The 21,580-nt window shown below is 37.6% G+C and overlaps 6 protein-coding genes across 6 annotated transcripts; 2 read left to right on the plus strand and 4 right to left on the minus strand.

The window, feature by feature from the left end:
• Positions 1 to 541: 541 nt before the first annotated feature.
• Positions 542 to 1,797, minus strand: CBG01156 (the record flags this gene model as incomplete). Its single annotated transcript, XM_002635884.1, has 4 exons — positions 542 to 680; positions 907 to 985; positions 1,478 to 1,562; positions 1,612 to 1,797. 4 exons carry the CDS (start codon positions 1,795 to 1,797, stop codon positions 542 to 544), a joined length of 489 nt encoding a protein of 162 aa, XP_002635930.1.
• Positions 1,798 to 3,711: 1,914 nt separating this feature from the next.
• On the plus strand, positions 3,712 to 5,052 carry CBG01155 (the record flags this gene model as incomplete). Its single annotated transcript, XM_002635883.1, has 5 exons — positions 3,712 to 3,900; positions 3,947 to 4,309; positions 4,514 to 4,615; positions 4,667 to 4,836; positions 4,893 to 5,052. The coding sequence occupies 5 exons, from the start codon at positions 3,712 to 3,714 to the stop codon at positions 5,050 to 5,052; spliced, it is 984 nt and encodes a 327-aa protein (XP_002635929.1).
• Positions 5,053 to 6,612: 1,560 nt separating this feature from the next.
• Positions 6,613 to 8,340, minus strand: CBG01154 (the record flags this gene model as incomplete). Its single annotated transcript, XM_002635882.1, has 6 exons — positions 6,613 to 6,769; positions 7,152 to 7,321; positions 7,366 to 7,467; positions 7,512 to 7,622; positions 7,663 to 7,914; positions 8,152 to 8,340. The coding sequence occupies 6 exons, from the start codon at positions 8,338 to 8,340 to the stop codon at positions 6,613 to 6,615; spliced, it is 981 nt and encodes a 326-aa protein (XP_002635928.1).
• Positions 8,341 to 12,565: 4,225 nt separating this feature from the next.
• On the plus strand, positions 12,566 to 13,296 carry CBG01152 (the record flags this gene model as incomplete). Its single annotated transcript, XM_002635881.1, has 3 exons — positions 12,566 to 12,739; positions 12,786 to 13,147; positions 13,194 to 13,296. The coding sequence occupies 3 exons, from the start codon at positions 12,566 to 12,568 to the stop codon at positions 13,294 to 13,296; spliced, it is 639 nt and encodes a 212-aa protein (XP_002635927.1).
• A 164-nt stretch (positions 13,297 to 13,460) lies between these two features.
• Positions 13,461 to 16,383, minus strand: CBG01151 (the record flags this gene model as incomplete). The annotated part of the gene is made up of 13 exons (XM_045236989.1): positions 13,461 to 13,502; positions 13,556 to 13,609; positions 13,659 to 13,703; positions 13,753 to 13,825; positions 13,871 to 14,004; positions 14,052 to 14,164; positions 14,210 to 14,405; positions 14,460 to 14,710; positions 14,754 to 14,878; positions 14,926 to 15,052; positions 15,095 to 15,258; positions 16,044 to 16,163; positions 16,214 to 16,383. The coding sequence occupies 13 exons, from the start codon at positions 16,381 to 16,383 to the stop codon at positions 13,461 to 13,463; spliced, it is 1,614 nt and encodes a 537-aa protein (XP_045091756.1).
• A 180-nt stretch (positions 16,384 to 16,563) lies between these two features.
• On the minus strand, positions 16,564 to 21,517 carry CBG01150 (the record flags this gene model as incomplete). The annotated part of the gene is made up of 15 exons (XM_002635879.1): positions 16,564 to 16,593; positions 16,640 to 16,757; positions 16,805 to 16,934; positions 16,982 to 17,104; positions 17,148 to 17,337; positions 17,466 to 17,576; positions 17,621 to 17,717; positions 18,701 to 18,798; positions 19,878 to 19,954; positions 20,004 to 20,148; positions 20,195 to 20,262; positions 20,309 to 20,699; positions 20,741 to 20,874; positions 21,155 to 21,388; positions 21,433 to 21,517. The coding sequence occupies 15 exons, from the start codon at positions 21,515 to 21,517 to the stop codon at positions 16,564 to 16,566; spliced, it is 2,031 nt and encodes a 676-aa protein (XP_002635925.1).
• Positions 21,518 to 21,580: the final 63 nt, after the last annotated feature.

Below are 21,580 nucleotides of genomic sequence, written 5' to 3' on the forward strand. Positions count from 1 at the left end.
TAGTTTTTCAGTTGACAGATTTTTTGATAGCTCTCACAGGAACTGAAATAAATTGGCTTCACAGTTAAAAGTTAGAGGCCCATTCTATTAGAGTTCTTACGGTATATTTTTGTCTGGTACTGTATACTTTAAAACTATAAAACTCACACATGACAGTCCTCCGAAATGGCTTAATACAAAAAATTTCAATCAGTGGCTCTAAACATGGATAGACAGCTACACAAGCACTCGCAGAGTTCGCCATTCCAGCAACATGAACTTCAAAAACTGGAAAGAGCAACAGTAGGCCAACTTGGCTGTATGTGAAAAATGAGAAAAGGGTCTGAAATTTTTTTTTGTTTCAATCAGAATTTTATTCTTGACTTACCTGGAATGTCAGAGTTCTGAAAAACTGGCGATTCATTTCCAGCGTTTTCGGGCTCATTTGGCTTTGTGACTTTTTGAGGAAACTGTAGATGTTCCAAGCGCAAAATATGATCGTTGAGAGGCAAACAGTCGGAAAAGTGAACTTTTAGATTACCGTAACCAGGAAAACCTAAAATTATAGCTGCACATCTAAAGATCCAATGCAATCCAGAATGTTCCATTTCTTCTCCCCATTTTTTCCACTCGACCAGTACATGGGGGCAATGAATGCTAGATTCCTTGAATCGACGTTATAGTATACTTTCAACTCTTCTCTAAAAATTAAAGCAAATTTGAATTTTCACAGCTTCACGTTTACCTCATGTAATCTTGTTTTTCCACAGTATTTGCCATTCCAATGTAGACAAGCTCAAACCACAGCACAAAACATACAAGGCATGGAATGAACAGCAGCGTCAGACGTTTTCCTTATAATTGGCTTGAGAGAATGGGTCTGCAGTACAGGTGATGATACAAAAAATTTTGGGATACTGTACTTACTTGCAAGTTACTACATATCGATAGAAGAATTGAACGGCGAGAAGAGAAATGACAAGGGCAAATGATGCGCAGTACAAAGCTGAAAAGTTTTTTAATTTTTGAAGAAAGGAGATATAAAATAAATTAATTTTCTTGATATTTTGCCTATTCAAAAGCTCTTTCGGGTGCCGTGCTGCAGCTGACGGAGCTACGCGGTTACACGTACAGTACCGGTCAATGAGATATACAAAAACGTATTTTTCAGTTGGTTTTCGGTCATTTTTACCATTTTCAAGAGTCTGGAGCTTTGCTGTCTTGTTCCCAATCATTTTCAAAATTTTGGAGGGTGTACAACAGACCTAGATTGAAAACTGCATTCACGGAATTTTTCGAAAATTCCTAGTTTTTCAGCTATATGCCGATTACTGAAAGACAACCCGTTTTTATACTGAAAACGTTAATGAAAGCAGGTGTCTTTCAGAAATTGGCAAACAGCTGATAAAACTAGGAATTTTCAAAGGTTTTCGGTCTAGGTCTGTATTATGCTTTCGAAATTTTTCTATGTGAAATGTTTGAACTTCAATCGACTTACTTGTAACTTCGTTTCCCCACCCTGTACGAGTTAACCAAGCGTTGTCCATGAAAACAATAAAAACTGGACCTTTGATATGAATGACCTGGAGCATAATGTGATTTTTTGCTGACCCCATTTTTGGCTAATCTCACCACCTCTGTGAAAACTTCCACTATTGAGTAGATCATAGAACACACGGCAAACACGATCATAACATAACGATAGGACCCGAATAGCTTCCCGGACCTTGTTAGGATCAGATAAATTAACAATGCATTTGTTAGTTGAGCGAGTGAAAAACCAGAATACTGAATGATATGAAGCCAGAGCATAGCCATGGTTTTTGAAGATCTAGAACTTATATTAGATACTTTATAAACTGATTTTTTCCCGCGATGTTAGAAAAAATGTCTAGCTTAAATCCCGAAGGTACCAAAGGTATTAAAACCCATAGGTAAGAAGAAAATAAGATGATTATGATTCATCAAAATGAGAAATCGCACAAACTACATAGAATCAAGAAAAATAAATGAATTTCTTAATATTTTTTAGTTTTGTATAAAGTTTTCCACAGTATTTTGATTTTCGGATTAGTGATGAATTGAATTATTATGATGAATGATATTGTTTGACTTCAAAGATCAAAAAATATTTTCTACGATTTTTTTCAAGTGAAGTCTAGTTCCGGGAAGATTACATGAGATTTGCACCACTTGGGATGTAAAACTTTTCTGTGATGTCTGAAGTGCGTGCGGATTGAAAGTTTTGCAAAATTAATCTCGAAGCGATATTTTGTTCATATAAGCCTCTCGGGGAGTTGAACTTGTGGACGGAAAACTGGAGGTTTGTGGACGGAAAACTGGAGGAAAACTGGAGGAAATTCTAAATTATATAGTTTTGAAGAAAACTTTAAGGGCTTTTGAAAGATATAAAACGCACCAAATAATACCCTATTCCTTGTAAAATTCTGGGCCGGCAAGGAAGGCTCGGTATCAAAAATCCTGTATTTTTGAGCTCTTAATATAATTTTACCTATTTGTTTTCGTTTTTTTGGATTGTTTGTCTTTTTGATTTAAAAAAAATCGGAAAAACTCGAAAAAAAATTTTGATCGAAAAGATCACATAAGGGTCCCCTTATGTGTTTTTTCAAATTTTCAGAACTTGTGAAATGAGGGCCGGGCCTCCGAAATTTGAAAAAAAGCCCAGCCCATTACAAGTATGCTTCAATGGTAACACTCATATTTGCCGAGAAGCCGAATGCGGGTCGGGTCGTGCAGGCCCGGAATCGGCTCCTCGACATGGTACTATTAAATTATTTCCTACTAAAGGATCCAACACATTTGTCGCAGAATAGATCAAATTGAAGGATGCGAAATACAACAAAAGATATCGATAATTTCCGAAATTTTTGGAAGTTTTCGTAAATAGCAAAAAGACAAATTTTGGATTCACAATGAAAGCAAGAACACAGAAAGTTAGCGGTAGGTACTGGAAAATCCAGTTTTTCGTCATTTTTAGTACAAATTTTTTTTCGAAATACGCGGAAGTCTGGACGACGGACAAAAACATATCATTTAGCTAATGATATGCTGTGGGACGTGAAAAGGGGATATGGCGTCTCCCTAATTTCTAAATTTTTTTTCTGATGGATGTTGTTAATCACAAACTCCGGTTTCATGTGTGGAATAGAGTGACCTAACTTTATCAAGTTGATTTTTCTAGACCACCAACTTTTATGAACTAGATATGACCTGATATTCACTTTGTGTGTTTTCTAGGTTGTAGTAACATGATGGCCTAACTTTCGCAAGTTGATTATTTGAGGCCAACATGATAAACATCCTAGAAATAGCCTGATATCCACTTGGTGTGTTTTCTGGACTATTTACCATCACAACACTAAAATATATACATTTTTATAAGAAAAGTAGGAGGTCAGGTGGTTTAGCTTCTGGTGTTTTGGCAACGATCCCACCACATGACAGGTGAAAACTTCCAAAAGTTTTCATATCAAATCAAAATTTCCATTCTTTTCCAAAGATATGATTCTCGACACACCCGAAGCCTTAACCAAGAATGATACTGAGCGACACAAAATTCCGGGGCACTTTCTGACGATGTCGTCACAGTATGTTTCTCACGATTAGATTAAAAACAAAATTAACATTCCCATAGGATCCCCGTATATATCCTAAGCGTATCTATTTATTCAAGCAGTCGTTCCTCTCAAGTTGACCTTCCTTTACCTAAAAATGTATATCAACTGGATTCACCAGTATCTACCTGGTCTATTCGGGATCCTTGCTTTCATTGTGAACCCAATTTTCGTCTACCTCATTTTCACAGAGAAGATCGCCAATTTCGGAAACTATCGGTTCATACTATTGATTTTTGCGATATTCAACTTGTTCTATTCGACTACAATGTTCTTGGTGCCAGTTGTGAGTATTTTGAGAACGCTTCCAGAATCTTCAGACTTGTTTCCAGCACGTCTACAACTATCGCTACTCGTTCTCCATTTTCACCAGCGGTGGCTTTTTCCAGAAGTCCTCTGACCTGAATCTCATTGTTCTTTGTGCACGATGCTCTTTGGTGTCTGGGAGCTACGCGATATTGCTCAGCCACTTCTTTTATAGATATCTGGTGATAAAAATTAGTTGCTTTATCAACAAAAAGTTTCATTTATACCTACTGGCTACGCTGTTCGTGTTTCTTATTTATATTGCGGTTTGGTTCAGTGTGGGGTTGTGTGTGACATATGAAGGTAGAAACGAGTACATCCGTGAAAATTTTCGCATGACATTCGGAGTGGACCCAGAGGACTTTAATATTGTCACTGCTATCTATAATGTATGGTATCTGCTCAATTAGAAGCCCACCAAATACGTTCAACTTTGAGCTCAATTATCTTGTTTCCTATGAGAGATATCAAAAATCTATAAACTCCTAAAACATTAGTGATATTGTGATAAATGACTTATAAATTGAAATTGTTTTGAAATCTCTCATAGGATCTGAGATAATTGAGCTGAAAGTGTACATACAGTTTTTTAGGAAGCGCCAAGGAGACCGGTAATTTTGTCATTTTGTGGAATTTTTTTCTTGACATTTTTATCGATGATAACATGCACAATGTTTGCAACTTTGGGCTACTTGGTCAGTTAGAGGAGTTAACTGCAAGGAGTCAATAAATCAAGTCGATTTCAGACAATGCGAAAAATCAATAATATGGCGAAAATCATGAGTCAAAAAACTGCTCGGATTCAAAGAGAACTTCTGAAAGCACTGACTGTTCAGACTGTAATTCCGCTGTGCGTCAGCTTCTCTCCATGTCTTCTGGGATGGTATAGTCCGATGTTTAATATAGACTTGGGGAAGTGAGTACAAGCAGTATTTACAGTAAAAAGAAAAAAAGTTTCTCCTGAAATTTCAGAGTGATAAACCTCATCGAAGTGGTCACCTTATCAGCGTTCCCATTTTTGGACCCCATCGCTATTGTTTTGTGTGTTCCAGTTTTTCGGAAACGGTTATTCCCGTCAAAGAAAGTTGTAGAAATTCAGTCGACTGCACTTAATACAACCATTCATTCATAATCCTTGTCTTCATTTTTTCTCAATAAACGAGAAAATGCAGAATAATGCAAACCACCAGTTGCCTACTATTAGCTCATTTTTTGTATGTGATTAGATGGAAACAACTATTGCGAAAAGAAAATGAAAGGAGAAAAAGTTTAAAACACAAAAGTTATAATTATCATAATAGGAAATTGGGCCGGCCGGTCAGCAACTTCTCCGGGCCTAATGGACCCAACTATTAAACGCTGTTCTATGGTTCGAAAAAGTTAAAATCTTTTGGTTGACCTCCTTTTCTTGTGGTTTGTGTAGTTTCCGGTTGGCAATCTCGTAATTTCCCAGTTTGAAAATAAAACTACATGAGAACAAGCCCTCGTATACACTTTAAAAGTCCACTGACTCCCAAGAATTAGAGTTTGCAATAAAGCCATAACTACAAACTACTAAGAACGTCCTTTTCCTAGGGACTCCCTCTTTGTTGGCTCGAAGACTTTTTTCTGTGTATTGGAATAATATCTAACCCCTATCAAAACCGTGTTGATTCCAAAAATCTCTCATTGACGTATTTGGCACACAACAAGTTAGCAAGTCTTTCGGGGGGACCATGAAACCCTGTTTTCTGCTTCAAAATCTCTCGTTTCTTCTTCACTAAAAGTCTTTTTTCTATTACCATTAAAACTCTCAAAATTTATATAAACTGGGTCCACCAATACGTCCCCCCTACTTTTGCATCTTTTGCTTTAACAGTGAATCCTGTTTTCATTTATTTGATCTTCTCTGAAAAAGTTGCGATACTCGGAAACTATCGATACCTTTTGCTGTATTTCGCTTGCTTCAATGTGATTTATTCGGCATTCGTTTTGCTGCTGCCAATTGTGAGTTTTCGTGGAGTAAATGGACTTACAACGGCCTATTTTCAAAATTAAAATCCGCAACCTCTTGTGGGAAGGAGGACCCAGACCGATCTCGCAGGACATTACTGGGCAATACTGCTTTATCCATCGTATAACCCGAGCCTTGTACTTTCTGACACCATCCAGTCATTTCCAACGTCATCTTGATTGAAAAAAATTAACTTCGAACGAGATATCAAAAATGGGTTGACTTGAATTTCGATTCGCTGTCACCGCACTTTTGGAAGGAAAACATCCACAACTTGATGGGGCGTTGGCCGAAATTCATTGATAACAATGGGCATTACCTTCAGTTCATCCGACAACGTTTTGCCCTTTTTTGAACTGAATGTATCTGACGCTAAAATGACAGGAACTTTCCGAACAATCTAATATATTTCAGTTTTCACCTTCACGGGATCAATTCTACGTTAATTATGCTCTGTGCTCAACAATATTGTAAAGTTTGCTTCAATCTAGCAAGAAAGCCTCGAGAACGATTGAAAATGACCAATCCTAGAATCAGAAATAATCAACCAATTGTTCTTACTACAGTTTTAGTTTAGTTGTTTTTAATGAAATGTTTATTCGTAGATTTATTTGTTGGATCCCATTTTGAAACTCATAACCGCTGGAAGAAAAATTGTCGAGTTTAGAAAATTCTCATTGAAGATAAAAAACGGGTCTCTTATGTAAAAGTCGTATTGATATCTAATCGTTGTATCGCTATCATTTTCTTCCTGAAGAAAATTTGTCGTCGAAGAACTGGAATGCACAGAATGATAGCAATTGGATCACAAAACGGAAACGTTGCCAAAGCATTTACTTCGAGATTGCTTATTCCGCTGAAATCTCAATTTTCGCAGATGTATCCAGACCATCAACTTTTGCGACCTACAGAACTGATATTCACCTGATGCCGTTTTTAGGCCATTTACCATAGTGGCCTAATTTTCTCAAGTTGAGTTTGCTAGGCCACCAACTGTTTGACCTAGAAGTGGTCTGATATTCGCCTGGTGGGCTTTCAAGGCTATGCTAACATAGTGACATGATTTTTGCAAGTTGAGTCATGGTAAATAGTCCTAGAAAACACATCGGGTGAACTCGGAAAACTTCAAAAAGTAATAAACTCCGAAACAAAGTATTACGCCTAGTTTAGTTAGAACGAATTTCAGAAAAAAAGACTTTCAAAAAATCGGTCCCTCCACCTTCAAACTTATCACTAACCTTCCCAAATCGATATTAAATATAGGGCTGTACCAGCTGACGGCGCAAGGTGAAAAACTGATAAATATCGGGATTATCGTCTGAATAGCTAGCGCCTTCATGAGTTGTCTCTGAAGTATTTTTGTCTTATCGCTCATATTGAACTTGAGACGATTGATCGACCGAATCGTCTGGAAGCAATGTTAACTTTTTGATTTTGGTTTAAAAAGTCTACCATTGTTCCCAAAGTGATAAATAGCGTTAGCGATGTCACTGATTGAATAGTCAACAAACCAATCGAAGCATAAGATCTGTATTCTAGTCCGTCTGGTACTTCCTGAAACCGTGTTTCTTATCCTTGTTTTTTTCGAATTTCCTTACATAAAAAACTGCAGCAATAATATTCAACTTCATAGAATCGATGTTATGGGTTTTGAAGTAACTCTCACGAAGATACGCCTTTCCAGCTGGCGAGTTTCCAAACGCGCAGATCTAAAATTATACTTAGTTCGGAAATAAATGAAACACTTACAGCAAACCCGTAACCGAAAAACAGTGATGTTAAAATGAGAGAACCCAACATGAAAATTGGGAATTTCCGGCCGGTATAGTTACTGGTTTTCACTGCCAGATATCGATATACAAAATGACTTAGAAGCACTGCGTAACTGCATGCAATCAATGAACATCGGGCAATCAACAGGTTCAAGTTTAAGCTGGATGCTTCAAGAAAGTGGCCGTCGCTAGTGAAAATTGAGAAGCAGTAACGATAGGAGTGAATCGCCTGAAATGTTATCTCTAAGTTTTTTGCGGCGTCATACTGACATTTTAGAATTCAATTATCTTAATTCTTATGCAAGATATCGAAAAGGTTTAACTGATAAAACACTTCAGATATAATCATGAACAATTTATCAGTTGACAACTTTTGCACATCTTTGTGAAAAATTGGCTCAAAGTTAAAAGTTAAGAGAGCCCATCTATTCAAATTTTTAAGTCCATTTACTCCACGAAAACTCACAATTGGCAGCAACAAAACGAACGTCGAATAAATCAAATTGAAGCAAGCGAAATACAGCAAAAGGTATCGATAGTTTCCGAGTATCGCAACTTTTTCAGAGAAGATCAAATAAATGAAAACAGGATTCACTGCTAAAGCCAAAGATGCAAAAGTAGGGGGGACGTATTGGTGGACCCAGTTGATATACATTTTGAGAGTTTTAATGATAATAGAAAAATGACATTGAGTGAAGAAGAAACGAGAGATTTTGAGGCAGAAGACAGGATTTCATGGTCCCCCGAGGGACTTGCTAATTTGGTGTTTTCCAAAATACGTCAATGAGAGATTTTTGGAATAGACACAGTTTTAATAGGGGTTAGCTATTATTCCAATACAGAGAAAAAAGTATTCGAGCCAACAAACAAGGAGTCCCTAGGAAAAGGACGTTCTTAGTAGTTTGTAGTTATGGCTTTGTTGCAAACTCTAATCCTTGGGAGTTAGTGGACTTTTAAAGTGTATACGAGGACTTGTTCTCATGTAGTTTTATTTTCAAACTGGGAAATTACGAGATTGCCAACCGGAAACTAAATTGCACACAAACCACGAGAAAAGGAGAGTAACAATTAGGTGATATCAGGGGTTTGCAAAAGTAATGTGCGTTTTTGATGCAACTTCCTTTTATTGTAAAACCAAAACAAGAGATCATCAATCAATAAGATATTCTCCATTATTGTTCACTACTTGCTGCCAACGTGTGCGCAATTCAGCGATGCCTTTCTTGAAGAACTCCTCTGGCTGTGACTCGAAATAGTCCGTCACCCAAATTTGCACTTCTTCACCGCTTTCGAATCTTTTCTCGGCCAGATGATGTTTTATGGATCGGAATAGGTGATAGTCCGATGGTGCCAAATCGGGACTATATGGCGGATGAGGCAGCACTTTCCAGCCCAGCTTCTGAGTTTTCTGCTGAATGATTTTTGCAGTGTGTGGTCGAGCGTTGTCATGGAGAAAGAGTGTTGTCGAAGTGTCCACGCCTTGGCGTTTGAGAGCTTGGTACACACGGTTCAGCTGATCTTTGTAAAGGTCCGCATTCACCGTTTGACCAGGTCTCCGAAGTAAAATGCACGAGACATCGTGTGTTCCACCAGACACATATCATCACCTTCTTACCGTGGATGTCCGGTTTTGGAGTCGGTTTCGGGGTCTCGCCAGGACTCAGCCACTGTTTTTTTCTCCCATTATTGTCCCAATGAATCCATTTCTCATCCGATGTCAAAATCGAATCGAAGAAACCACGATTTTTGGAGCGGCGCATCAGAATATTGGCAACACGTCTTTACTTGTTCGAATCGGAAAGCTCATGAGGGACCCATTTTCCACATCTGTTTGTCTTTCCGATTGCATGCAAATGTCTGGAAATTGTGGAAAAATCGCAGTCGAACTGCTCCGAGAGACTGAGAGTAGTTTGGCAAGGATCCACTTCAAATGCTGCTTTCAAGGCATCGTTGTCCACCTGCTCTAGACGACCAGGGCGCGATTCATCTTTCAATCTTTCATCTCCGCTCCTGAAGCGCTGAAACCAGCGGCGACACTGACTTTCGGATATAGCTTCTTCACCGAATACAGGAGAAAGTGAGCGGTGAGCTTCGGCAGCCGATTTTCCTTCCTTAAATTGGTGCCACAAAAATGCTCGAAGGCGAAATTTTTGGTCGGACATCTTCTAGAATGTTTTTTTTCATAGAAATCAAATTGAAACAGCAATATAATATAACAAAATGAAGCCCAAGAACGCGCTTTTTAAAACAAAAAAAATTGAACACAAAACGTTTGTTTTGGGTGAGATACAAAACACCAAACTTGACGCGCATTACTTTTGCAAACCCAGGGCTTCGGGTGTGTCTAGAACCATAATTTTCGAAATCCAACTTATTAAAATTGAAATTATGGCTTGTAAACATGGAAGCCATGCGGGTGCTCAAGGTTTTCACCTGTCGTGTATCGGCCCTGATGTAAAGAGATGTACGACTCAAGAGATGTATGGAAGTGATGCAACGAAATGTCTTAAATTTTTTTCCAGCTGTGACAATTTTGAGCGATCAAAAAGTTTCTCCAGAACATCAAATTTAATCACGTCATATCATGGCTGTCGTGATGAAACTATAACATGCTGATAAGTCAATAATGAGCTTTATAATAATCATGCATATAAAGACTATTCTTCTCCTGACCATGCTCAAATAAACGGGACCTTGTCTGAAATGTCAGAAATTCCGTGTTCATCGGTCTTTTGAAATAATGGCACGATCTGACGTAACCACTTTCTAATCATTTCCGCCATAGAACCATGTTTTGATATTCAAAAGTTCATAATTCTTATTGTTTACCCAGTCTAGCCCTATTTTTTTACTCACACGGGAAGTACCCGAAGTGTCTGTTCGCTTTTCCTTAGATATTGGTGGCAAAAAATGCCCCTTGCCTAGACTAGAACAAAACTTATCATATAAAGTGCCAACAAAAAGGTTGAGCAAAATGGAAAAAAAAACTTTTTCTGATTTTTCGGAAAAAGTGAATCAAGTCTTTTCAAAAAGTCATAAGTTTGTACAGACGAAAGATAAAGTGTCAAGCTGAATTGCAACTTATAGAACGGGTTTGTGGCTACAATTTTATTGAACCTGTTTTCTATCTCTGCAATGAAATTTACTAGAATGAGGAATGTCCGGATGGTCCGATTGTGTGAAATCAAAAAATGTCGACTTTCGAAAAAACGTATTTTTCGATCAAGGATTTGTTTCACAACACTTCTAAACCAACACAGTAGTGGAAATAATTGGTTGATTATTTCTCACTCGAGGACCAGCCATCTTCAATTTCTCTTGAGTTTTTTTCGCTAGATTATAGCAACATTCAAAATACGCTTTATGAGCCCAAAGCATAATTAACGTAGAGCTGATTCCATGAAGAGCAGCGACAATGAACACCAAATTATTGAAGGCAAATGTGAAAAAGTAATTTAGAAAAATGTAGACAATTCGGAAATATTTCCACTTTGTGTCCTTTGCGTATAAAATATAGTATCGATTTTCAAAAATTAGCAATATATATGTGCAGACAACTGAAACGAAAAAACACCTCGAGAATTTTTGTACATTCAACCTTACCAAAAACAAAACCAATAATCAGATTAAATCTGAAAAAGTGTAGACACTCCAAACCAATTTGTCAGAATTCCCAACGGATATCCTCTCATAGCCGGAAAAATCAAAAACGGAACGCTTAAAGGTGGAGGGACAGGAGATTTTTCGTAGGATTTTTGTAGCTAGGGTATGCATTCTACCGTTACGGTGTACAACGCTTAATGTCACTCTGCGTACAGCGGTCGTCCTCACCTTTATGTATGCATTTTGGCGCCAGCTGCCTTTTTGCCCGTGTGGCTCAGTCGGTAGCGGCGCCGCACCGTCAATACTTGTCTCGACAAGTTCAACTCCTCGAGGAGCATATTTAAACGGAATTTCGAGAACATTATTTTTTTCATGTCCCCCCACCTTTAACACAGTGAATCCACAATCTAGCAGAATACACGAGGCGTGCTAATTGAATAGGTACCATTTGGCGGTATTTTTCGGCGTCTTCCAAACGATGCAATAAATTCCAAAAATGTGAATGGTGTCGCAAAAACAGTGATAATATGAAGACTGTTGGTTAAGGCTTCGGGTGTGTCAAGGACCATCGAAAAGTTAAAATTAAGGCTTGTAAAAATGCAAATGGTGAATTGTGGAAACCTTGTAAGTGCACAAATTTCCACCTGTCGTGTGTAGATCCTGATGTGAAGAGATGTATGGTGTTAAAGTGACGCCAGAAGGTTTCCTAAAAAAGAACTCAACTTGCTTTTTTTCAGCTGATACGATTTTTGAGCTAGATCGAAAAGTTTCTACCGCACATCAAGATCAATCACGTCACCAATCGCTTGCTGTGCTGTTTTTGAACGAACTCAAAGAAATTCGTCGTTCACCTTGTACAAGAACATGGAAGATAGTATTGGGAAGTGTTTTTTTTGGTAATATGTACGTATATGACGTAGCCACTTTGTTATCATTTCCGCCATAAAACCATGTTTCGAATGTCAAAAGTTAATAATTTTTATTGTTTACTCTGGTCAATCCTGTCTAGTCATTGTTTTTAGGAGTCGAAACGACGGGTTTAATCATGTTCAACGTTTCGGAATTCGTACTTTTTGTTTTCCCTTCGATAAATTGTTTTGCTGATCTTGTGAATCTTATCTATTCATTGTTTTTCAGCCAGAACCAAAAGTTTGTCTCTGTTTTTGTCAAAGTGAAACCGAAGGTTGACCTAGTTGTTTTGTCATGTCAAGATCTTATTATAATGAGCTTGTATAAAAAGAAACCAGTTACCAACGGAAAATCATCAATCTTTCACAATGAAGACTATTTTTCTCTCATTGGCTCTAATTGGCTGCTGCGCTGCTTACACACTTTTCCCTCCTTTTCGAGAAGTTTTGGAGGTTCATAACAGTCTGAGATCTTCAATCGCCAAAGGAACGTATGTTGCCAAGGGGACGAAGCTACCACCTGGTGCTAATATCCTAAAGATGGTAAGAACTTGAACAATTGCAATGTAATCATGTAGTACATATTCAGAAATGGGACCAAAATCTTGAGGACGATGCTGTACGTTACGTAAACACGTGTCCAAAAAATGTTTCTAACACGGATGGAGTTGGAGAGAATTTATACTCGATCATGGTCGACGAATCGCTTAATACAATTGCTGCGATAGATGATGCAGTGAATGCTACCAAGGCTTGGGTGGCAACGTTTCAAGAGAAAGGATGGAATTCCAACATTCTTGACAAAGCCACCTTCTCCACTGGAACGGCACAGGCCATTCAGATGACGTGGGCAAAAACTGGATCCATGGGCTGTGGATACCAATGGTGCGAAAGGGGTCAATGGAAGAAAGGCTGGTCTCGATTTGTTATGATTTGCAAATACAACGTCCGGTGAGTCTTATCTGTTTTGATTTCTAAAAGTAGTAACACATTCCAGTTACGTTTGGAACGAGGAAATCTACAAGCAAGGAGCCACCTGCTCGGCCTGTCCACCACCAACAAAGTGTGAGGAAGTCTCGGGACTCTGTGTCGGAGTCTGAGCGTCTGGAGATTCCAAATTTACGGTGTATTTCTAATGAAATTTATTTGTCGCAACATTTATTTTCCACGAAGGATATGAGCGTCACAAGCAGTTAAAGGAGGGGCAAGACATAAAAAGGTTCATATTCAAATTTTACAAACATCAAAAAACTTTTTCAAAAAGTTACAACTTCATCGAGAGCAGACTTTGATGAATTGTCAAAGCCTGAAAGTGGACAAGATAAATTTTTACATTCTCAAACAATTTTCAAAACCAACCCGAGTCCTTGGGGTGTTCAAAATGCTTGCTCGTCGTATTGCGTGAGTTGTAGCCTGAAATATGACAAATGAACCCTAAAATTCAATTCTTTGAAAAACTTACCCGATCTCTAAGGAGAGGTGTCTTTTCAGTGGAAATAGTCGGCGCCTGAAAATTTGAAAAATATTAAAGGGGTCCAAAAATTGATAAAGCGCACCCGAGATCCAACTTCGTTATCCATAGACTCAATGATTTCGTAAACTGACTTTCCTCTAGTTTCAGGCAAGTGCCTAAATATTTCAGCAATTTCCAGAGACAAATTACAATTATCTTACCGATACAAATAAACTCCAAAAATCAGTTGAACAATTACAAATGGAAAATAATAAATTGGCGGAAATATAGAGTCTATTATTGGGAACAATGTGGTGATTGGAGTGCTCAGAATCATACCACCAAACATTAACGCCTAAAATTTAGGATTTTAAATGTTTTTCATGTAAAATTGATTGTTACCTGTGCAACTGCAGTCCGTGCGCTCGGTGGGAACAGCTCGGTCACAAAGAGTATGCGAATAGTGTGAACGCCGGTTGCAGGAACGATTGCATTTAGAAATTCGGAAATCACATCTGAAAAAAAAAATTTTTTTGCTGTAACCGAAATTTTGAGCTTACACAAAATTTGAGTTAGTAGACTTGAGCCAACAAAATATATTATAGTTTGAGTCGTCAAGAGTAAACTCGATTTCATATATTCCATAACACCAGCAATTAAAAGTGTCGGTCGTCTTCCCAAACCATCCAACATAAAAGTACCAAAGAATTTGGTCGGGACCGTTATGAAAGTCAGGATTAGAGTGATATTCATAGTCTGGAAAGGTTTTGTACAATTACCGTAATCACAATCAAACCCGCACACACCCACCATCTGCACAGTGAATCCAGCTTCCTTATGGAGGAGAATTGTATAAACTGATAGAACCATAGTTGTGTCAAAAACATTGAAAATCAGCAAAGCCATCAAAATTTTAAATGCCTGTATCCTGACATGTATACATCTCCACAAAAAAGCTAACTCTACCTGCCGCAAAGTCTCATTTTCCCAAATTTGGCGTAGAGTTAGTTTTTCCTCATCAGTCAAATTCTTCTCTTTTATCATGGACGTCACAACTTGCTCTAAACTGGTACTTTGATATTTTTACGACCCAAGGCAACCAACCAATTTCGCAGTTCCTCCCATGATAAATTTTTATGGAGTTCTTCGCTTCTTGAATCCTATTCTGCTGAACAAGCCATTTCGGCGATTCTGGGAAACGAAGTAAAAAGAATAGAACAGCAACAGAACTGATAACAGAAAAAAGATGTAGGTTTTGTACCTATCACATTATCACCTTATCATTGTGACGAGCGGGAAAATGAACCAGGAAGATGTTGTTCCGAGTAAACTTGGAGACGCTGCAGTGAACATGAACAGTTTTGCTAAAACATAATCGAACACGAGAAACGTTCCAGCGAATCCTGGAAATCGGGGTTTCTATAGCTTCAAAAGTGATTTGATACCTCTACAATTGTCCGGTGTACACTCCAAAATATACATAATGCTCGTGAAGTGGCGTATAGAATAATGTGATCCTAAAATCATCTGTCCCAAAAGAAAAACTTCTGAAGCTTGGAAAACTGCTGCTAAAAATTGGCACGATCCAACAAGAAGGGTTATAGCAATTCTGAAAATATGAGCCCCTTGAGGAATAGAACTTCCAGACCGAATTTTCAAAGTGTCGCGCTGCTGCCGATTTAGCTACAGCCTCTGGACCGCGTAGCTCAGCCAGTTAGCTACAAGCAAGGCTGTGCAAAATGGCGGCCTTCCGCGGCCACGGCCAGCCGCGGCCGGCCGTTTACTCAAAAGCCAAGAAAGCTGCGGTCGGCCGATGCCGGCCGCGGCTAGCCTGATAAAATCCCGTGAAATGAAACCTAGTTTTTTTGAAGGATTGGGAACGTATAATCTACTTATCCCTGGGCAAATTTCTCAATGTGTGCGGAAATACATTATAGTCGAGAAATTTCGTAAGGGTAAGTAAATTGTGTTTCGGTCTTTCGTACAAAAAATTGAGCATAAATCTTGAATACTAAAAATTTGTTGGAAAATGTTTTTTTTTCCGGAGTGTTCAAATTTTATGTTATTATCTGAAAAATGACTATGTTGATGAAAATTATCACAATCCTAGTAATTAGCGACGACGGAACGCTGAATCCGTATTTCGTATTCCGGAATTCTTGAAAAATATTTTATCCTGATCCTTTTTACTGGATTCCAGACTGTGTACCTCAAAACCGTCAATCTGGTAGTTTTTTTTTTCGGAAAACAAGTATATTCAGGAAGAAATCCATTTTCAGAATTTTTCCAAAAAGCCGCGCTGCTAGCCTGGGCCGGCCGTGGCACAGTTCTGGCTACAAGTTCAATTCTTTGAGAGCACAACGTCAATTTTAAAAGCATTGTTATCAAACCAACCTAACATAAACAGCTACAAACTTTCGACCCTTTGTATCCGCCAGCGGAAACAGGCAAAGTATTGCGAAAATCCCTCCGACCTCTTCCACACTTGTCATTGCCGAATTCATGAATGCTAGTCTACAAAATTATCGATTTAAAAAAAATTGCAAAAATTTAGATGTCAAAACCTAGTGGCAGTTGGCTCAATTCCAAAGTGTGTTGTTAATGTATGATTATTCATTTCTTGAATAATTTCAGCTAACGATGAAAATACTAAAACTTGCGATTGGTTTATAGTATCCAGGATTAAAAAACCGAATATCAGGAATAGAATATTTTTGGGGACAGAGAATTTCATTTTGAACAAAACAGTTTAATCGTTCTGGAAAATGCCTAACTTCCATATGGCAAAAGTTCTTATCAGGAGTTTTTTTGACCATCTGCAAAATGAACATTCGTGCAAAATATTTTATATGTAGTGTCATGAATTGAACTTTGTGTTCAAAATTTTTATTGTGAAATGCAAAAAATAATAAAGTTAGCAGGTCGAACCCTGAAATGTCAAAGCCTGAAAATAATTTATTGTTCATTTTTGATAGTTAAAAAAAGATTACCCGATCTCTGATAATAGGTGTTTTCTCATCAACCATTGTCGCTTTCCTGGATTTCATATCTCTATCCATAGACTCAATAATTTCGTAGACTGGTTTCCCTTGAGTTTCAGGCATGTACCTAAAATCTTCTTTAAAACTTGAGGCACCCAAACAAAATATTCTTACCGATACAGATAAACTCCAAAAACTAGTTGAACAATTAAAATGGAAAAAAAATTGGTGGGAAAATCGAGTCGAAAATTGGAAACAAGGTGATTATTGGAGCATTTAGAAACATGTAACTGACCATTAGAGCCTAACGAAAGTTTTGATATTTTCAATTGACCTGAACTAACGGCTCACCTGGGATATGGCTGTTCTTGCACTTGGTGGAAATAGTTCCGAAACAAAAAGTATAGCTATAGAGTTGATACCCGTAGCAAAAACTAGTGCGTTCAACACTTCTGCAATTAAATCCGAAAATTCCAGAAAATATTATTAGTCTCCGCAACTTTTAGCCTACACAAACCTTGAGTCAGTAGACTTGAGCCAACAAAATAAATTGTAGTTTGAGTCGATAAGAGCAAAATCGATTTTGTATACTGCATAACACCAGCAATGAAAAGCGTCGGTCCCCTTCCCAGACCATCCAACATAAAAGTACCGAAAAATTTGGTTGGAAGAGTTATGACTGTGATAATGAGAGTGATATTCATAGCCTGTAATAATGTATCATTACCGTAGTCACAACTAGTTAGATCTCCCTGGAGACACACACACCCACACACACCCCCACACACCGACACACACACATAGAAAAGTGTTAAGAAAAAATAATATATCCCACCGTTTGAACCGTAAATCCAGCCTCTTTATGAAGAAGGATTGTGTAGATGACCATAACAGAAGTTGTGTCGAAAATATTGAAAATAAGTACAACAATCAACATTTTCAAGGCCTGAAACCTAAAATTTAGACCATCAAAAGAATTTTCAATCTTACCTGCCGCATAGAATCATGTCTCCAAATTTCCATCAAGCTCAAACTTCTAACATCTGTTAAGTTGTCTTCTCGTTTCATGGACGTCAGAAGTTCTAAACTGATACCTTGATATTTTTATTTTTCAAGGCAACCCACCAATTTTGCAATTTTTCCCAGAAAAAATTGCTGCTAAAAATGCAGTTTTTCCCAGTTCGGAAAAAAAAGACCGGAAAAATATAAACTTTCTCTAATGGAAGGGCTCCTATAATAGAAGGGCTCTCCAAAAAAGTTATGTTTTAACCAATTTCTCTAAAATTCAATTTTAAAAATTGTGTTTTAAATAACACATCTTAATGCGGGGGGGGGGGGGGGGGGGGTCTTCTATTGTTCCTAGCTCCTCTGAAATTGCTCTTCTCTTAGGAGGGCGTTTCTAATACAGATTTTACAGTATTCTATAGAATTCAGATATTAGGAAATCTAAAGTTCGAAAATTTCCAAGCTCTAAAATACACAATTTTGAAAAACTAGTAAATGCATACTTGTAAAATTCCGGGCCCGGCACTGAAAAATTTCTCAATTTTAAATTCAGAAAATTAAGGAATTCAAATTGTTGTTAATTCAGAATCAATAAATAAATTCCAATATCAAGGAAATTCAGAGAGTTCAGAAATCTTCGAAAAATTTTGTAAATCTAAAAAATCGGTAATCCGGATATTCGAAAATAGCCGAGTTTTACGAAGTTGAGATTTTTCGAGATTTAGGAATTTTTCCGAGTTTTAGGAAGTTAAGAGTTCATATTCTCAATTTTCTATTTTCCTAGCTTCCCAATTTGAATTTTCACGATTTTGCAGAGGGGAGTAAGCAGAATAGATGCTAGTTTAATGAAATTTAACGGCTGAATGAGAAGTTTTTGAAAGTTAGTAAAACTCCATCTTCTATTTCTCACCGGTTTTGAGATTCTAATCATCTGCCCCAGGAGGAAAACTTCCGATGCTCGGAAAACTGATTCTAAAAACTGGCATACGCCAACAAGAATGGTTATAGCCTGTGGGGCCCTTCCATCAGTGTTATCAAACCAAACTAACATAAACAGCTACAAACTTCCGACCCTTTGTATCCGCCAGTGGAAACAGAAAAAGTATCGCAAAAATCCCACTGATTTCTTCCGCACTTGCATTGCCGAATTCATGAATGCTAGCCTACAAAATAAGTGATAAAAATGAAGTTATTAGGTTGGCAGGAAAGTAACTGTCCCTTGTTTTATTTATGAATAATACAAAAGCAGGATTAATTCATGATTAGCAGTATGCGCCGTCGTGGTACACGACACGTTGGCAATGTTCAGATAACTTGTGGATACAATACCTTCAAAAGCCAACTAGCCGCGAATCAAAGTATTCATTTTTTCCTGTTTTTCACATAAATGGTGCAAATGTTCGTATTCTCTAGATGAGGTTGTATCTCTCCGAATATCCAATAATCTGATAGAGCTCAGTCGGAACTATAAGTAGGTGAGGGAGAACGGTCCCACTGAAGCTGCTCAGGTCTGACTTGACTGCAGGTAAAAATAAAAAAAAACCTCATGTTCACGGAAAGTCACGCCGTACCTGAGCCGCTTTGGCTGGACGGTTCTCCTTTACCCCCGTTAAAGATTTGATTCAGCTCTATCAGATCATTAGTTATTCAAAAGTATACGACGTCATCTGGAGCTTAAGGACTTTAACACAATTGATGCCTGAAAAAATGGACTGGAGGGATACTTTGACTTGCCACTAGCTGGCTTTTGGAAGGATGGTACCCACAAGTTACCTGAACATTGCCAACATGTTGTGTTGTCACGACGGTGCATATTGCTAATTCTGGACTATTCTTGTGTTTGTGTTATTTACTAATAAAAAAAAATGGACAGTTACTTTCCTGCCAACCTAATATAAACACAGTTATAAACAAACATTATGAACATCAATTTAACTGTTACCTAGTGGCAGTTGACTCAATTCCAAAGTGAGTTTTCATTGTATGATTATTCATTTCTTGAATGATTTCTGCTAGTGATGAAAATACCAAATCTTGCGACTGGTTTATAGTATCCAGGATTAAAAAGCCGAATATCAGGAAGAGAATATTCTTGGGGACAGAGAACGTCATTATTTCAGGGCGATCGATTAGTTTTTTGCCGAGTCGTTTCAATTTCCCGAAAGTTCTTATTAGTACTAAAAAATTTGTTGGCAAAAAATCATTCTTTATTATAATTTACTGAAAAAGAAGTTCAAAAAACCAGCAAAATCATAGTTATCATCACAACTAGCAGTACTCCAATTTGATTGTTGGAACTTTGAGCATCCTCGATTTCTTCTGAAAATTTGTCTTTCTATTTTAAATTTTCGAAACTTCCCTTTCTTACCGCAACTCTTCCCGTCAACCGATGGCGCATGCCACTCCGTAGAATTTAGCTGCTTTTTGATGCTTTTACAAAAGTTTGGATCTTTGAGAAGTACTGGGTGGTTTCCTTGGAATATCATCAGAAACTTGTTGTCCGATTGGATTTTCTGACAAATGGCTTTTTAAATGAAATACCGTAAACGCACTAATCACCTTTAACTTTGGAAAGGTTGCATTTGCCAAATTGGGATTATTGATGATTCCAATAAGTTGTACTGGAACTGAAATTTTAAATTCTACTTAAAAATCTGGCCCCTCATTTCTTACGATTGAAATATGTCACATATTCCAAGCTATCGAGAAAGTCAATATTTGCTAGTTGGGTCCCTTCAACTAGTACAGACCCATAAATCCATGTAACATTTTTTAATTTTTCTACATATTCTTCGTCTCCAGTTCCAATAATAACATTTCCTATTATCCGCTTACAAGATGAATCAAAATTTTGCAGACGAAAATTCTGAATTGTACAAATCCTCTCATTGTCGAAGGTTGTGTCGGTAAAATTGCAAAATGGTCCATAGATATTCGAAATTGTTAAATTTTCACTTTTTACAAGATTTGAAATCTCTTGAATTGTGATGCAAAAAAACGAGTTATTTGTATTGGACGAGTGAAATACGGGAAGCAAATTTGTCGGAGTCAGGTAGTAGAAGTTCTGCAAAAACTTTTAAGCTTTGAATTTTTTAAACTTGTTACTTTTAAATTGGGTAAATTCCATCTTATCGTGTCTGCTCTGATGTATATGTCACAAGAAGTCGAGGTAAAATTTGTCCAACCGATTTCGGAGACCGTTGATTGGGATTCAATGAAAATGAGGTCTTTTGGGGTTTCTGAAAAAAGTCATTAAAAACTTGAATGTGTTCAAATTTAGGGGTCCCTTTTAAAGTCCGTAAACTAGAACGTCCACACGCCCATAAGCCCAAAAAATCACTTGCGGAATTTGAAAGTCTGAAGCCGGAAGTGCAACTGATTTTCCGGAAGTCGGAATTCGGAAGGCGGAAGAAAAATTTCCAACGAGAAAGTCGGAAGTCGGAAGGGAAAAAATGGCCGGAAATCGGAAGTCGGAATTCCTGACATCTCTGCCACACACCCACACATAAAAAAATTTACCACATTCTATAGTCTCCAACCTTGACAAAAAATTGAGACTTGGAAAATTTGTATCCTTGATTTTCACGGAGCCATACAAAGTTCTCATATTCCTAAAATAGTTTTTCAGTTGATTTTCTGTGAGATCCGAGTTTTGGTCTATCAAAATGTAAGCGCAGACTGAACTGCAATCGATTGGAAACAAAGAAATCGATTCAGAATCAATATGATATGGTTGCAAAGTGCACTTTGAATCTGGAAATTTTTAGAATATAACGATTGGGGGGGAAAGAACGCACCACATCTAGACTTGAAAAATTCAAAAGTTTCTTCACTGGTAGTTAATGGTATCAGCAATGATAAGAAGTTATACCAAAAAATCATTTTTGAATCATTTAGAAAAATATGTACCCAAATGGCAAAAAATCTGAAAAATTGAAATATCAA

This window comes from Caenorhabditis briggsae, assembly GCF_000004555.2.
Source record: "Caenorhabditis briggsae complete genome, chrV, whole genome shotgun sequence".
Taxonomy (NCBI): Eukaryota; Metazoa; Nematoda; class Chromadorea; order Rhabditida; family Rhabditidae; genus Caenorhabditis; species Caenorhabditis briggsae.